The 17,815-nt window shown below is 46.6% G+C and overlaps 1 protein-coding gene across 36 annotated transcripts in view; it reads right to left on the bottom strand.

Annotated features, from left to right (window-relative positions):
- The window catches only part of EPB41 (erythrocyte membrane protein band 4.1), a 65,306-nt gene that overhangs the window by 22,309 nt on the left and 25,182 nt on the right, over positions 1 to 17,815 (bottom strand). For 9 of the 36 annotated variants that reach the window (XM_015883456.2, XM_015883463.2, XM_032449016.1 and 6 more), the window contains exons 3-17: positions 16,855 to 17,082; positions 14,419 to 14,523; positions 11,465 to 11,507; positions 9,963 to 10,038; positions 9,476 to 9,694; positions 7,495 to 7,582; positions 7,216 to 7,368; positions 6,669 to 6,766; positions 6,248 to 6,420; positions 5,297 to 5,413; positions 4,194 to 4,355; positions 3,436 to 3,546; positions 1,780 to 1,991; positions 184 to 240; positions 11 to 55 (exon numbers count right to left, since the gene is read on the bottom strand). In XM_015883456.2, the coding sequence (XP_015738942.2) occupies positions 11 to 55; positions 184 to 240; positions 1,780 to 1,991; positions 3,436 to 3,546; positions 4,194 to 4,355; positions 5,297 to 5,413; positions 6,248 to 6,420; positions 6,669 to 6,766; positions 7,216 to 7,368; positions 7,495 to 7,582; positions 9,476 to 9,694; positions 9,963 to 10,038; positions 11,465 to 11,507; positions 14,419 to 14,523; positions 16,855 to 17,082 (1,887 nt within the window). The remainder of the gene's footprint in view (positions 1 to 10; positions 56 to 183; positions 241 to 1,779; positions 1,992 to 3,435; positions 3,547 to 4,193; positions 4,356 to 5,296; positions 5,414 to 6,247; positions 6,421 to 6,668; positions 6,767 to 7,215; positions 7,369 to 7,494; positions 7,583 to 9,475; positions 9,695 to 9,962; positions 10,039 to 11,464; positions 11,508 to 14,418; positions 14,524 to 16,854; positions 17,083 to 17,815) is intronic. The other 27 variants (XM_032449017.1, XM_032449020.1, XM_032449021.1 and 24 more) reach the window with 15 other exon arrangements.

The following is a 17,815-nucleotide window of genomic DNA, read 5'->3' as shown; positions in this document are numbered from 1 at the left end:
AATGGCTGACCTTCCTCATTCTTATCAGCTCTTCCTCTTTCTCTGCAGGCTGCTTCTGTTTGGGCCGTGATAAGAAGGGGGGAAAAAAACACAAACAAAACCACAAAAATGGTTGGTTGGTTCATTTCACTGCGTCGAACCATAGAAAATAGTGAGCATCCTAACTGAGATATTGGCACAAACCTGGGGTCGGCCACCAGCTGTAGTGGGTACTGTGACCTCAATGTGGGTTTTCCTCACCTACATTCAAGAAATAAACGGGTAAAAACATTTCTTGTTAGTAGCCTTTTTAACTCGACAGACAATTTAGTTTCCAAACACGGCTGCATCAGGTTGGTTTTGAAATGCTGGGTGCGCATGCAAAAACCAAGATGCAGCCTTCCACAAGGAGTTAATGACACCGCAGCTCACTTGCAGCCTGTTAGTTTGTTTCAGGTTGCTCTTTCAGCTTGAGAGTGACGTGCATTTGCAATAGTGCTCTCTAGTGCTGCTGTAGGCTGCCTTCCTGCTCGTCAGCCCATGTTTTCACTGGGTCTTTCCCATGAAATCATGACCGAAAGCAACATGTTCACATGAGCACAGATGGGACAATGTGGGATTGTGTTTGTAATAGCCATAAAAACGGGCTTATCATCACAAATTAGGGTATTTAGTGAACATGAGCAAAGAGCCCAGATTGTCATAATGTTTTAAGGAAAGCTAAAGGGAAACTGGGATGCTAAATACTCTGAAGGTGAAAGCATCTGTGTTAAGAGAAGTGTGAGAAAGTGTTCTACATGTGAGAAATGGCACATTTGATGTGTTCAAATCCACCATTTCCCCCCAACAATGTTTAAAGGGGAAAAAATAAAAGAATATTTAAGCATTTAAGGGGAAAAAATAAACCCAACAACAGCAACCAAACAGAAAAACAACAACGAATCTGTAATAAGAGAAATGGGATAAATAAAATCTACTTATCCTCACTTGAAAGCTACAGGGACTGAGTGGGGTAACAGGAAGAGTGATTCTCAAATACACCCTCCTGAGGATTTCCTTTGGTATTTTCATTTAGAAATGATCAGTTACACAGGTCTAGAAGTTTATTATGCAACTGCCCTTCTTCCACCTCCACCTCCCAGCTGTAACTGACAGGGAATGTGTCAGATGAGACCACACGTCTCTAATGCCTGTTATTCATACCAGACCACATACAACCCACATCACACCAAAAACTGGCTCTGGGAACAGCTGGGAACAACTAAACATGTGGGATGACGTGGAAATAGTAATTTCCATGGAATATTCTTGAAAAGATCTCAATTTAAATGATAAATGCCCCCAAGGTCTCAACAGCACCATTCACTACTAAAAGTTCAGAAACATACAGAGAAAGTATATAAAATTAAAGAGCATTTGCATTCAGGTATTGGGCTGTGGACCATATCCAGGTCACTAATTGCACCAGAATTTTTCAAGCTGTCCTATCAGGAAACAGCAGATAAAGTTTAGCAAAGAGTGAGCCCTGGATTCAAGTTAACACAAACTCAATTATTTGTTTACATGTAATTCTTTGCCAGCTTTTCCAATGTGTCAGCCCACTGTGCTTAGTTGCACCAGAGCTCCCACCAGCCAAACCTGCTGCCTTCACCTGGCCACCCCCTTTCCTTGTGCTGTGGTCAGGGCTGGCATTTCCCTGCTATCCAGGTCCTATCACTCCCTGCCACCCACTGCCCAGGAAGGGAAGGTGCCCAGGGCTGCAGCTCCAGCCTGGCACCCAAGTAATGTGGACTAACATACCTTAGATGCCTCAGCTTGCTCTGCTTTGGCTCTCTCTGGATGGATCTCCTCACGTTTCGCATCAGCTTTCAGTGCTTCCTTTTCTACTTTTGATGCAGCGAGGACTTCCTTGGCATCAGGTTTAGCTGGGGCTGCCTCAGCCACGTGGCTCTGGGCGATGGCAGGGGCAGAGGTGGGTCGGGGGCTCCTCTCAGGTGTTATCACTGCCACAGCTAAGGGGACACAGACAGCACAAGGGTCAGAGCAAGCAGCACTTTCTCAGCTCCACGCAAAGGGTTTCCAAATTACAGCACTGTAGTTATAAAGGATGGACGGAGAAGGAGGCAAAAAGGGAAGAAGAAACCAAGATGTCGAGCAAAGCAGCTTTTGCATTTAGTATGGGGAAGTTGAGATTATTTTCCTGATGGCTGGAAGAAAAGAAAGAAAACCCCATGAGAGATGGTTTATAAAAAGCAAGCTTGCACTCCGCAGAGAAGCCACACCAGAAAGGCTAATCTATGTTTGACATCGTGCCATTGATTTCTGGGTCCTTCATACAGAACTCCATCAGAAGGCAACCTTTAAAATAGCAACACTTAAAGCTGCGGTGAATTCTGGATCTCCTTTCCATGTCCTCCATCAGAAATGGGTGGTTTCTGGAAGAGCAACCCATGTTTTCCCCCAGAGCCCTGATCTCTCCAGCAATGCAAAGAAGAATAAAAAGGAAATACCCTGACAAGCTCTTGGCCATCAAACTTCACAGTAACTTTCAGGTGGCTTCCAAAGCAGACTCACGCAGTGTGCCTGAGCTGGATATCTCCTGCTGCAGCACAAGGCAGGACTGCAAGGAGATATCCAGCATCTCCAAACCCGTGCAAGTGCACAAATGAACAACATGCTTGGGGGAAAAAAAACTGCCTTTTTGAGAGGATGAGTCTGAAATGAAAGCACTACATGAGCACAAAATCAACTGCCTGCTTCTTCCTTTGAGTTCTGACTTCACAGACACTGAGCTCTATAAGCCTGAAACATCCAGAAACACTCAAGCTAATGCTGTGCAACAAAGCAAGCCCCAGTTAAATTGTGGTGTTTATCTACAGGCACAACAAACTATTTAGTTCTCCCAGTGTTGCCTTTTTATGACTATCTCACTAAAAACATCATATACACGTGGTCAGGAAGAGTCACAGCGCGTGGATTTCTTCCAAGCCCATCCAGCTAATCAAAGACACCATAATTCTGCAATTAAAGAAGGAATGGTAGTTTTAAGTGGCTCCTCAGTGAGAATTCAGGTCACACCATTCACCGAGGAGATATAACAGCATTTCACCTGTGCCCAAAAAGTGTATGGAATTGAACATCCACGGGTCAGCAACACAGGAGGCAGATGGGTGAAAAAGCCACTGAAGTGATATCTTTAAGACAAACTCCTTGACACAGGTCTTGCTCAAACTCACACTAGAACCCCAGTTAACACTAGTTAGTGCTGCTGTCACTGTGCCTCCTCCCACCCTCCAAGCACAGCAGTGAGTCAGGCATGCTGCTGCCCTTCCAGGAATACATCTGCTCCAGGACCTGGGTGGCATTTGTGCTTTAGAAGCGGTGACAGCTGCCCGAGGAGTTGTATGTGGGGTTGTGACATGGCAGGCATGGGGGGAAAAGCTGTCACGGTCGTACCTGGCTTCTTCAGGGCTGGTTTTAGCTCTCCCATCACCACCAATTTTTCTTCCTCCTCCTCCTCCTCTTCTTTTACTGGGCATATCTCAACAGTGCCAGGGGCACGTGTGGCTAAAAAAGTTACGTGTGTGTTAAATGCCACCTCAAAGATTAAACAGAAAAGGAAGCAGTGCCACCTGTAAAGCTACAAGGCCAGCTCTCCTGAAGGAACGGTGCTCCTCACACAGCTCCAGGACACACAGCAAAAATGACACCGAGCTCCTCCTGTGCCTCTCAGTGATGAGATGCACTCCATCCAGAGCTGTGCTACTTCAGGTTTGCTCGATAAATGACCTTTAACTATTTAGATACACTATTCCAGACTTAGACACAATCAAAAATGCAGCTCCTAAAGGTTTTAAACATCAATCATCACCACCTTGATACCTACTGGGAGCTAAAGTGTTAAGGGGAGGAAAAGGTGACCTCCATGGGCCCAGAGAACACCACCAGGTCTGAGACATGGCACGTTGAATGGAAACTAACCCTACAGAAAGGGACAGGGGCACACAAGTGTTAGAAGGCTGTCACACACAGCTGGCATTAGTTCCAGTGCAGCAGCGCACTGCCAAGCCACATCAAGGCACTCCACTCACACAACAACAAGGGCCAACACGCTGGCAAAGCTGGTGGTGATATCACCAGCAATGAACACCACTGCAAACAAGGCAGCCTGCCTTACAGCACCACTCCAACCCAGCAGTGACTGCAGTGGGTACCTGAGGTGCCATGCACAGCCGTGGCGGTACCTGACTGCTGCTGCACCAGGTCTGGCAGCTTTGGCTCAGCAACAGGAACCTGAGCCACCTCTACCTTCTCCTCCTCCTCCTCCTCCTCCTCTGCAATGGGTTTCATCTCAAAACTTTCAAGCACGTGCTTGGCTAGAAAGAGGTTTGCATGCATTAATGGAGCGTTTGGAGACCCGCGGGCACACGGCAGTCACTGCAGCACACAGACAGGGAGTGGAGGTTCCTCACCAAGGCAGCCTCAGAACAGCAAAGAGTTTCCTAAACCAGCATCGCTCAGCAATAATTTTCCACGCTGCAATTGCCTCCTAGCTCTGACAGTCCCAATAGGATACTGGGGGAGAGTTAAATCCAAAACCAATCAGCTCTTTGGGTTCTTTCCCATTAAAGGCACAGCTGAGCTTTGAGGGTGGCATGAAAACTATTCTCAAGTACCTCATAAGATCATCCATCCATCCATCCTGCTGTCCTACATGCTAACTCTACCTTCCGCTCTTACAACAGAGGGCTGTGTTGACTGCAGGAACAGAGGGGAGGCAGTGGCAGGGGGGGAAATCTGCCACATCAATTCATGAAACCTTGGGCTGGATTTCAGACCTGAAAATGAGTGGCGTCAAACACTCACTGTAGAAACTTCATGGTGGAAGAAGGGAAATGGAACAGCACACAATGCACATGAATTATGCAGTGTATCACAAGAGCTGCCTGTTTAAGTGAGGAAGAAAGACATCACCCCTGCTGCCTTCATCAGTAGTCTTCCAGAAGCTTTATAAATGGTATCACATCCATGGGAAAAGAACTTTGGAATACTCAAATTAATAAGGAGACAGTTCTGAAGTGCCACCCATCCTACCCGCTTCCCCACCTCCCCAGGTTGCTGCCTAGCAGGGTGCAAAGCAGGAGCTGAATGAGAAGTGGAGCTCTCCCAGGCTGCCTGTCCTCTGTCTGCAAAACTCTCCTTGAAAAGAAGCAAGAAAGAAAGCTGCCAGGCTTGTCAGGAACAAGGATGTAAAGGCATCTCAGAGGGGAAAGGATAGCAAACGCACTGCAGAGAGTTGTAGCCACCACAGCTATACCTGGCTTCTCTCGGAACTGATCCACGGGTTTTGGTTCGGGAACCTCAACCACCACCACCTTCTCCTGCTTCTCTTCCTCTACGGCTCTGAACTCAACTTTTTGAGTCGCACGTTTAGCTGAAGAAATGGTGCACATGTTAACAACTGCCCGCACAGTGGATGGAAAAAGGCAGCAGACCTCAATGGGGATGGAAGCGTTACGTTGATGGGATGCTCCTTCTATGCCCTGACATTGGGTTACAGCATTGCAGCTGGGAGCCCTAATTTTACAAGCACCCCCTGACTCAGATCCAGGACAGCAAACTCTCATCTCTCCCCCTTTCATACTTCACCTCTTGTGCTCTGTCTGCTGCTATCAGGACCTTTTAAAATGGCCAGGAAAGAGCCCATCTGATGGATATGCCACAAACTTCAGCATTAGCATCCACTTAACAGACACTGACCAAGATTCAAGCAATAGTGGCAAATCTCTCCCCCTCAAGGAAAGCAATGTAACTTAAGAATCTACATCCAATGAACAAAGAATCATAGAATGGCCCGGGTTGAAAAGGACCATAAAGATCATCTAATTTCAACCCCATCCTATAATGCATCAATAACATCCTACAGTTCTTCATCTCCCAAAAGGAAAACGTCTTGAGGCTGAATGTGGTTACACCAGAACTTGGCAAGGAGCCTTCAAGCACCAACATCCACAGCTGTTTTATGAGTCAGTTCTTGGTGGTACTGCTATAGGGTTTATCTTTTACATGCAGGTCTTGCATTAAAGTGAGAAGTTAAAGAAGTTGAGTTTTTTTACCAATAAAGAAGCAAATTCTAGCAGCATCCAGGGAATAGTTTTCAAAGGGATCAAAACCCTACATTCATCAAATCAAAGCAAAATCAGACACAGCCAACAAGCTGAACCCAGGCGAGATGCTGCAGGGGCACAAAGCAGAGCTGCCCACTAACCTCCATCGAGGCTCCTGGATGCCCTCTTGCTCGCTGTGCGCTCAAACTGGGGTGCAGGTCTGTCAATCATGGCACTCGCCTGCCTGGTCTGTGCCTGTGTCCTCCCACTGTAACGGAACTTGGAGCCCAGAGCCAGGAACCTGCTCTTGGGGATGGCCTCAGTTGAAGTCAGCCTGGAAAGCAGACATGTGAGTTAAAAGCAAGCCTATGGATCTAGGAAGCGACAGACAGCTCCATGAGAAAGAAGTCTTCACACAGAAGCTGCATGGAAATGCATTGCTATGTAAGCATTTCATTTCCCTGCAATCATTTCACCCCAAGTTTTGCTGGAACCTAAGGAATGCTGAAGGTGTGTTCATTTCCAGCTGCTCACCTACAGCATTAATCAGTCAAAGGAAGCCTATTCGTTTTGGAAACTCACCTGAAAAACGTGTGATGTTCAACACATACTTTCCACAGCTTCTTTGCTGCCCGGTAACTCGGTAGCTTGAATCCAATTGTACTTTCATACTGCTCTTGCTGTTGGAAACATAAGTCATTTAGGTTTGGCAAGAGGCAACTGTTTCAGGAGTGCAGCCCCAGCCCATCTACCTGTCCTACCCTGGAGCACTAAGCTCACTCCACAGACATGCAGGAGGAGCTCAGGTGTGAGAAAAGTAACGGCCTGCCCCATATCTTGCCTCATTTCCAGATAAGGAGGAGGCCCTCTAACCATTTCAGCTGTGCATTGCTTTCAGCCTGGATGTGGGAATACCAGACTGTGCCAGGAGGTGGTGCTGGATGACATATTAAAGTTTTCCTCATCTCTCTTAGCACTTCAGCAAGGTCGCTGGGCTCTACTTGAAGAGCCAAACTAAGGGTCAAGCCAGTATCAGAAGCACAAGAGAATATAAAATGCCTACTCAGTAGGAAGCTTGCTTCCTTCCCAAAGATACCAGAAGATAATTTAATTTAAAGCCACAACGTACCTCCCCTGGGCGAATCTTAATAAAGAAGCTGCTGCGTTTGTAGGAAATCTTCAAGACTTTGGGCCAAGGGAAGCGGTTGATTCTCAGCTTATCTTTGTAAACAAGAAGGCCACTGGAACAGACTCCCAGAGTGATATCCACTCCTTCCAAGTCCTGAGGAAGCACACATACATTTAAGCACAGACCAGAGTTAAGCTGCTACAGGGTGTCCTCCAAATTACTCCTTTAGTCTTTCCCTCAAGCTCTCCATTAATCTCCACACCTCCCACTGATTCCTACCTTGGCGTGGTGAAGGTCAACTCCATACATTGACAGCTTCTTTGCATTCTCAAGGAATTCCAGGTCTGCTTGGGCCGGAGTCATGGATCTGGGGAAAGAGAGAAAGGGTTTGGCATCTCCATAAATGCTGCTTTAACGAGGAGATGCATCAGACCTCGCAAATCCATTTACTTGTTAGACATTTTGCTTTGAGCACAAGCAAATCTGTGCCCAGATGATGAATTTATTAAGTTGCTCTGAATGCACACGTTTGCATTTTGAGACACCCCCATAAAACAGAAGCATCGTTCTTCAGTTCAGTGCTACCAACACCAGGTTAGAAAGCAACTGATCTGTGAGAAAAAAAAACATGGCACAGGGTACAAAACTCCAAGTGGAGAACACTCCAATTCAGCTGAAGGCAAAGAGTGAGAGGTACTGTGCATGTCAAGAACGGCCTTCCCAAACCCAGCTATTATTTGAGGACAGCTGAAACCACATGGCAGATATCCCTGCTGGGGCAGATGAGATGAATGAGACGTTTTCTGGGAACAGATGGTACCATCTGCAGGAAAGGCAACACAGCAGAACTTTGCTTAACAGCAACATCCTGATAATGGAAGCTATTATCAACGTTACTGAAGTGTCCCTGTTAATAAGTTTCAGTTGTGCAAGGTGCATTCAGCAGCTCAGCTGGAAGAGTATTCAGTTGCACGCACTTCATTTTGTTCACTGCTTTGATGTCCTTCTTGCTGAGCACTCACATCCATGCAGCATGCAATGTAAATGGTGGTATTTAGCAGTGCGTAGGACAAAGAGCACTGCAAGGACAGTGTCCTGCACAGGACCTGAGAGCAGTGACTGTTTCCAACACACACCTTTGCTCCACAAATGAGAGGATGAACACTTTTCCACTTGAAATCCTCCAACAGTTCACAGAACACGGACCAGAGATGAGATGCACACATATTATATACTCCCTATTGCACACAGAAGTGTATTTAAATAAAGCTATGTCCCACACATAAGTAACCTCGTAACAAAAGACATGAATAATTCAGCAATACGATCTGCTGCTTCTGGCACAGCCGACGGCCTTTGACTCCAAGTCATGAAGCCTGTCAGTGGCCCAGTACTTATTGCCCTTCGTTCCTCTCTGTGCAAATGGAGGGGAATCAAGATCAAGTATTGATTTGTAGGCTTGAGTGAGGCATTAATTGTAGCTGTGGTGATAGCCAGGGGTGTACGCCCACCCCCACGGCTGCACTTCAGTTATTGGTTTCCACATGCTCTGCTCTCACCATCAGTGTGTCACAGCCAGCAGCTTCCCACAGGTCAGGGGGCTGCTAGTGCAACACCTCCACAGCACCTTGGTACCTTGGAGCACTTTTATGGGCTTTTTTCCCCCTAAAATCCAAAAGTATCACTGGAACTGTGCAGCCGCTTGCTGGCTATGGATGCTCTCCATGTCACTCCTCTGAGAGCACACAGCTCCACAGAGCTTTTGCAACCAAAGCACTTGAGAGCATCTACAAAAATAAGGTCAAGATGAGATGTGGGGGAGGGTCTGCCACTGTGACCCTCAGATCTGACATCAGAGCCCTCCAGCCCCACCAGAACAACGCACATCTGCCCAGGTCACTAATGCATTTGTGGATATGATGACAGCATAATGCATTTCTGTCCCCTCAAGCATTACCTGGAATAATTCCACACCATAATGCATTACTTGTTATGTACGGCAGCAAACTCCAAGCACGCTGCAGACTACACCACATACACAACAGTATGGGATCTGTTCCAACCAGATCACAATCCGAAATTTGTGTAAATCCAAAAACAAACACATGAAAATAGAAGCAAGGTTAAAGCACAGAAATCTGCATTTTGGTATGAAACAAACCCCACTTTCACAGCTATACTGTTGAAAAGGAGCGCTCATATGGGGCACCTGTCAAAAAAGAACCCACAAAGACGGTTTTTAGGTGCCACTGCACTTTACCTGTATGTTTTATGAAGTTCCACAACCTTCTCTTCAAGCTCTTTTGTTTGGTTTGGAGCCAGTTTGAATTCATTGATGTAATCTGTGCTGTGTAGGTCAGGATCGTAGTCTCCCAGCTCGGACTGCACTGTGTAGGAGCCCAGCAGAGCCAAAGTTGCAAAGGAACAAGGCAGCCGCCCTGAGATGATGTCTTGTCGAAGCTGAAGACATAAGTAATACCTTTGGCAGAAGAAAAAACATTAATGTTATTTAGAGAGACCTGAGGAAATTTGCTCCCGAGCACTGAACAAAGTCATCACTTTGCACCAATGTGAATTAAGAGCAATGTTTTTTCTCCCATGTATTTTTAATTATGGGATGATCATCACACAGTCCTACACAGGGACTCCACACCTCACTGCTAGCCTGATTCCAGCAGCATCCTGAAGGTGCTCAAGTGCTGCTCAGCAAGCTCTCTATCTGCTAGCAAGATGAATGGGGCACTCACCTCGTTATATCCTCCGTCAGCTGAGCAGGATCCGGAGGATAAAACTTGACATTGAAAGTAAAATCCCAGGGGCCTCCTGAAAACACAAAGGGAAGTTTTAGAAACAGAAGAGCTTTGCAACAGCCGACTATCAGACCCAAACAGGAGCTCCAGTGCTGCTCCTCACACAGCTCACTGCGGAGGCAGATGGCAGAAGGTAGAATCCCATTTAAAAGTACTAGGATACACACACGAGAAAACAAAGCAGGGCAGATGAATACATGTGAAAGATGCCACAACTAGTGGGAAAAACAATTAAATTCAAGCCCAAGAGGCTAAATTACTCAAATACTTCTTCACTGATTAAAAAAAGGAAGATTCATGAAGAGAGGTCAGACATGCTGTAGGTTAATGAATTAGTGTTTCATCACTCAACCCATTTTTCAAATGCCTCCTAAGGAACAGATGTGCTAATTCACTCAGCAGCCTAATGTGCTGCGGCCATGTGGGCAGAGCACACTTCAACACAGCACAGGCATCGATCTGGAAGGAGCAGCAAGCATCAAGGCAGGAAGAGCTTTATAAGTCAAGAGCAAGCTGTGGCAATAAAGCTTGCTGCAAACTCCATGCAGCACTGCTGCACACATTACAGCAAGGAGCCCCACAACCATGTTAAGAAGTGGCATTATTTGTGGTACAATTACAAGCTATGGTACATGTGTGTGCTGCCCAATGCACAAGCAAGGCAACTCCTAATTGCATCACAGAGCAACCCTGGAACTCCCTCTTCTGCTGTGCTTTTTAGTGCTGTAGCTCCGAAAAATCTTTGCTTCAGGAAGACAATACATGCTTGCTGCTCACTTGCTAAGATTGATTAAAACCTCAACCAGGGAGGAGCCATGCAGTGATACACTTCATTCTGTGCCCCCCCAAACACACCCATAGAACAGCATTGACTCATGAAGCAGTCACACCCAAGGCTGTCCCTGAAAGAAAACAAAAGCCTCACAAGTTTACTTAGCTTTGACACTGCCCTCATCTTGAATGAACTCAGTGCTAGAAGAGCTTACAACCCTTCACAAAGCATGTGGCATCTGCGCTGATCCTGCTTGAGGCCTTTGTTTATCATTCCAGTATATATGGATCCTAAAACCACCTTGGAGCTCAGTGCCCCACTCCAGCACGCAGCTGGGCTCAGCTCTAACAACCTCTTAGATTTGATATGGCAACTGCTGACATCTCCCCCTCCACCCTATTTAGTAGCAGCAAGGAGAGCACAGCTTGCACAGGGCAAACACACTCCAAGCTATGTTATTGCAAGGAAATGACACTTTCCCTAAGTGTAGAGCATAACTAAATACTTAGGAAGAAGAGAAAGGAAGCACAGACAGATTGAACTTGTGCTGATCCTGCCCAGGCACCCACCCAACACTCAGGGCCACAAGGCCAGAGTAATGTGTGTGCAAGGAAGGGGAGAAGGCACGCACACACACACACACACCTGATAAATCACATCCACTTACCATGGACTTGTTTTTTTATTTCTTTGGTAGGATCCAGCCACGTCTGTAAGGGGATAAAAGCATTCACAGTGTAACAGACATTACAGGAACACCACAGCAAACTGCAAGTCATTAACAGCGCAGCAAAAAGACAACACTGGGCACGGATGTGAGCACAGAAACTGAAGATGGAGAGAATGTTTTAGTTTTACTCCAGTCTGCAGCCTCAGCACGTGGATTTCCACTCTGACAATGAATATGAATGTACAGCTTTCAATGTGAAGCTGTTCTGACTCCTTTGAGATGACCCCATTAACTCAGAGGCTCAGCACACACACAGCTGATGAGCACCCTACATCATGCAGGGCCTTTACAGAATAGGGTTTAAATGAATGAATTTATGCTGGCTCCTGAAAACACAGCAACAGCATCTGAGGGAGCTCTGCACAGCACATCCTGCACAGTCAGATCCTATATTCACTATCATTTTAAAAGCAGCATATTATAAAAGGCTGCAACTGCATCCCAGCAGGCATGGTCTCAGCCAAGCCCAGCCAAGGGGAGCACTTGTGCAACACATTTTTCCTCAAAGACCTTTGAAAACAGACAAATCGTGTGCCTGCCTTCTTGTTATGCCCCTTATCTGCGTACTTACCCTCCTCAGAACAAAGATTGCAAAGACCTTCTATTATTAGCTGTGTTCTTTAATGATCTAATCACTAAAATGGGAGTGAAAACATCCAGCAGCTGGAAAGCGTGACATAAACTCAGTCTCTTTAAAGTATGACTCAAGTTTCTAGTAATTATCTCAGCTACAGATTTAGAAATATATCCTTCTTCCCCCTACCCCGTCTCTGTAATTTGGGGTTTTGTGGGATGATGGTGCAACAGAAGCCTCAGAACAACACTCCTGTTTTTGCCAAGTGCAGTGGGAGCAGCTCCCAGCACTCCTGTCTCTTTGCAGTGCTGAGGACTGAGGAAGATTTGCACATCTGGGTCTCTTGATGTGCAAGAACTGACACACTGCAACCCCCGCACCAATCTCTCTTGACTAGAAGGACTGTTAGCTTTGTGGCAGGGAGACAGCAATGCTTACGTGTAATCTTATCTTTTTATATGCTGGCCTCCCTAACCTGTAAAGCTGGCTATAGAAAACCCATCTGAGAAACAGGCATGCTGCTCCTGCACTTGCTTCCTCCCCATCTATATGCTGGCATTGTGGCTGCTTTGGTGCTAAGCAGTGCCCTGTCCACCTGTACCCTGTGTAATTCCTGCTTTGAAAACACCCATCTCCAGGAAGGTTTCTTGCTTATGTATGGGAGAACCTGCATGCAGCCTTCTCCCTGCACATGAACACAGGTCTGCATCTCCCCATTGCTCTGCAAGCTGCCAGGAGGTGAAGAAGCACAGCCATAGACTTCCTACTGAGATCAGTTCCAGCAGTGAATCAGCCACTTGGTGGCAGGTCCCCCATCAGGATAAACCAGGCTTCAAGCGAGCAGCTTCCTCTGCACTGGAGTTAAACCATACACAGCAGCTTTACCTTCCTGCACTCTCAGCCCTGATGCACTGATGTGACAGAGCTGTCTGTTTTCTGTCTCTATGGTTAAAAAGCTGCACAGTCCCTGAGCTCAGGTCAGGCAGCACCCAGATCCAGCAGGGCAGCTTGCTGCCTGTGGCACAAACACAGCTTTGTTTTGCCTGCTTATTAGCAATACATACTTTCAATTATTTAGTCCTTTAATAACAAATACATCTTGAAGCCATTGGCCCAACAGGGAAGCTATAAGTGAAGCAAGGGAACAGTCAGAGCCTGGACTGATGAAACTGAAGGACATAGAAGTGGCCCTTTGTTTCCAATTTAGCACATTTCTGGCTAGCTTCATTAAACAGAGCTTGAGTAACTGCTTGAGTTAAAGTGTAACCAGGGGTTTAAAAGATAAGGCACTGATCCGGTCCAACCAACCAGAGTCCTTAAACCAAAACCATTTGAGTAAGAATTTTGGTATGAAAAGGCCTCAATTCAAACCCACCAAATGCTGACTGTGGTGCCAAGGCAGCCAGCTGGTGCTCTGTACCCCTGTTATGTTTTCCCTTTTCAAAGGCACAACACTCACAAATAAGGGACGCATATACAGTTTGCTGCTGAAATTCCTAACAGCTCTAAGGGATTTGTGACTTCCTGCTGGGAATGTATCGAAACAATTAGAAAAAACAAACAAACACCAAAATCTCCAGCCTCAAATCTTAGCCCAAGAGTCCCCCCAGGCACCACCAAGGGTGTGTTTTAGGCTGGCACATAGAAGCTGAATCTGTGCTGGGAACCAGCAGCTGCTGCAAGCTCACCCGCTGTACATTCTAAGCCTTGATTCACTCCCACTTTCCTGCCCGTGTTCCCATCACAAAAGTGATAAAGCTACCAGCATAACTCAATGTTATCGTTCAAAGAATGCACTGAACCACTCGTTATTAACAGTGGCTACATTTGCTGGTGCTGCTCTGGAGGAGGAGGACACCAAGGGTAAAATAAAGCCAGCATGAATTCAAAGCCCAGATTGTTACTGAAACAAAAGGAAGGGGAGTCACAAGTCAGAGGAGGAACAGGAAAACAAACCCAAAGCCTCTATACACCACAGCCCAGCTCTGACCCTACTTTAAATGAACCTCCATGCAATGACTCCTCTGTGCCCAAAGCAAAGCAGTCACACTCCTGCTGATATCTCTGTGCCTTCCACAAACACAGGCTCAAGGACTGAAGTGCCCCTGCAGTGTGTCAGCATTTAGCTCCATCTAATACCATCTAAGCAGAGTTAACCTCCTCCTCAAGTCACAATACAAGAAGCCCTTTTAGTCCTTTCTCAGGGAGGGGATCAAAAGTAGTTTTAAGAAGAGCATCAGCAGCTTATGCATCCCCATCTCCTTGGAGGATAGCTTTGCAAAGAGCTGAATCCACCCAGAAAAGAGCAACTTCTTACCCTGGAGGTAGGCATGTCCCATATGGCCAAACCAAAATAGTCTTCTTCCAGGAGATTAAGGTGGTCACAGACTTTCTTAAGTAGATCCTGCCCCTTGGCATGTTTCTGCAAAGACACAGAAGAGACACCATAGGAGAGAGTGCTTTTTGTCTGCAGAATGGCAACAGAATCAAACAGCAGACACTACAAAGAAAGGTGAAAAGTGTCGACTGGCTTGAAATCAGGATCTCAGACAACCAAGCGCTGATGAAACCACAGCCAATGTGAGACACTAAGCTGCTGCAGGCCTCCATCACAGCCCCCCTTTGGAGACAGTCTGGCTCAGCAGCTTCATGAAAGACTCAGTAGCTCAGAACAAAAGGCCATCATCATTTCCACAACCCCATCTGCTGATGAAACCTACCTTCCCTGTTTTTTGCCTTACACACTGAAAGCTGCTTTGCACTCGACTCCTTGCCTCCGGAAACACTCTTTGAGTATCTCCATCTACTCCTTTTTCTTTTCTTTTTCCAAAATCCTACAGAAGCCATGTGAATGAGCTGGCCCTAAGAACCGATACCCTTTTAGTCCATAGCGTGAAGAAAAACATCCCTAAAGGCACAAAACTATGGTAACCAAAAGCAGCAAATTCTATTGGAGGATTTGGTAAAAGAAAGTGCAGTTCCAGTGACGCCAAATAAGCTTTACTAATGCATTGCTTGTGCTGGCATCTCCCCTTTTAGTCATATTTGCATGGCAACTGATCAAAGACCACAGCCGTGTTTTATTCCAGCCCTGTAAGGCTGTTAGCACACACACTGCAGCTCTACAGTTAATGCACTTCGTGTGTTAGCCTGGGATATTTCTCAAGGAACTGGTACTTGAAGACATGTAGGAATTAAAAGCTTTCTATGGCTGTCAGCTGGAAGGAACGTCTGAAAGCACTTATTCACTATGAATAAAGGCACTGGTGCTGGCCTTTGCCTACACTTTTGCAATTCCTTCTCAATTAAGGCTTGAATTCTCAACATTCTAGATTAGAATTACAGAATAGTTGGGTTGGAAGGCACCTTACAGCCCCCCACACCCCAAGCCCTGCTGTGAGCTGGCTGCCCCCCAACAGCTCAGGCTGCCAAGAGCCCATCCAACCCAGCACTGAGCAGCTCCATGGATGGGGCACCCCTCTCTGGGTCAGGGCATCACTGCCTGTGGACAAAGAAATTATCCTCCTATCTAACCCAAATCTCCCCTCTTTCAGTTAAAAGCCATTTCTCCTTGTCCGCCTGCGTGAACTGTCTCTCCCTTCATTATAAGCTCCCTTTAAGTACCCAAATGATGCAACAAGGTCTCCCCAGGGTGTTCTCCAAACAAGCCCAGCTTCCTCAGCCTGTTGCCTTTGAAGGAGAGATGCTCCAGCCCTCTATAAGATGATGCTGGCATTAAAGCCAAGGCTACTCCTGTAGACAAGAGCTGCTCATCAATAGCAGCCACTGCTTTGAACCCACTGCCATGCAGGATGGCTGTGCCAGACCAGCACAGCACAGGAGCTGCCAGACAGCAGGTGGCTTTTTTGGGGGTCTCCACATGAAATCCCCAACAAACACCCAGTGTTGCAGCAATGCTCCGTGCTGATCCCGCTCAGCAACAATGGCTGCGCTGTTACACAAACTGCCAGCACTGACCTACTTGCCCAGGATCACCCGAGGTGACGTTCCCACAAGAAGCCCAGTGCCCAGATACCTTTTAGCTGGTGGGACGAGGAAAACAAGCTGGTGGATGAGTGCTCCACTGGTGAGTGCCCGATTATTAATATTCTGGGCGAGCACTTCAATACTGAAATAGGCATTTCTGCTCGCTTTTTATTGCCCTGACAGCATGGCAGCCCAGAGAGAGAATGCACAAAATAAAGCAGAATAAAAGCTCTTTGCACTGCTGTAAGTCACCATAATAATTTTAAATTGTTTACTGCAAACATATTCAAACCCTGAGCTAAATGCAGCTTGTTCTTCTTTACATCCAAGCTACAGGAGATAGCCAGCAGCCTGATAGTCAAAGGCACTGTGGGTGAACAGAAAAGCACAGATTAACATGACAACACATTTTATTCAGATGAAAGAGGCAGAAGATATTTAGACAATCCCAACACGGCACAATAAACTCAACTCTTGTCTGGTATGAAAATGAGAGAGATGAGCAGCAAGAGGGGTAACATTCTTCCAAACTTCCTCCCACCTTTAACAACGAGGTGCCTGGAAATCACAGAAGAAACAAAACCAACTCCTTCATAACACACTGAATAAGTTATCACAGCTTACAGCAAGATGGTTGTGCAGTAAAAGCTGTTGTGCAACTCACAGGCAGCAAATTAGATCCCCATTAAATAGTGTTGGTGGTAGTTTTCGAGGGGAGGAGAAGTGAGAGGGAAAACAAGAAGAAACAAACTCTGCATGTACTTACATCCACAGAACACTCAAAGATGGTGTCATCCAGCAAGACAACTTTGCAGTACATGTTTCTGTGTCTTCTTATGGATCTTTGGGCAGCTTTCAGATCCTTGTCTGCCTTGGGCTCTGCAGCCTCTGGCTTCAGCTCTGCCTTGGCGCTCTCCTCTTTCCCTTCACCTCCTTCCTTGCCCTCGAGGTCTTTGTCGGGCTCCTGCTCTTCCCTCCTCTCCTCCTGCGCAGGCTGAAAACCCCAGCACAGCCAGTTAGATGGGGCAAACAAAAACCCAGCCCATGAAACAAGCACTGCACCCCTACGTTTGTTATCAGCCCAGATGCATAACCCACAACCTGGAGTGAGCGGGACAACAAGCACACTGAGCAATGGTAATTTGTACAGCACTTCAAGTCATTCTCTTTGTTTAATAGATGATGTGAAAACAAAAAGGGGTCGATTAGAGAAACTGGGGCAGGTTAGATCATGCCAATTTTCAGGCCACCAAAAGGGGAAGTTGCCTTTTGGCCCTGACAACCTCTCCTTTTGCCCACTGAAGCACTTTAGGAGCCAGTTTAAGTCACTCAAGTAGCAGAAAAGGACACAGTTTGGGAACAGAAGGAGGAAGGAAGTGTTGTTTTTTTTCTTAAGCAGGTTAAATGAGTCCACAGCAGACTCGGACAAGTGCTGGAAGTGCCCTACTGCAGCAGGAGCACGAGGCTGCAACAGAGGAAGGGAAAGCCAAACCCTGGTCTGAGCCGGTGGTGAGCTGTTAATTCAGCCCTATCACATCTCATGAAATCACAGCCAGGCACAGCCGCACACAGGCACTGCTGGCTGTGGTATTTAGACACTCAATAACGTCCACAAGCCGCTGACTTCTGTCCCAGCAGGGCTGGGATAATAGGGAGCAGGGAATCAAAGCCCGTAATGCCCGTCGGTCAGCATTTATCAAACAGGCAGCACCTCACAAATGCTTTCA

This window comes from Coturnix japonica, chromosome 23, assembly GCF_001577835.2.
Source record: "Coturnix japonica isolate 7356 chromosome 23, Coturnix japonica 2.1, whole genome shotgun sequence".
Taxonomy (NCBI): Eukaryota; Metazoa; Chordata; class Aves; order Galliformes; family Phasianidae; genus Coturnix; species Coturnix japonica.
Note: the sequence above shows the minus strand (reverse complement) of the source record. Positions and strands in the feature narration are given on the sequence as shown.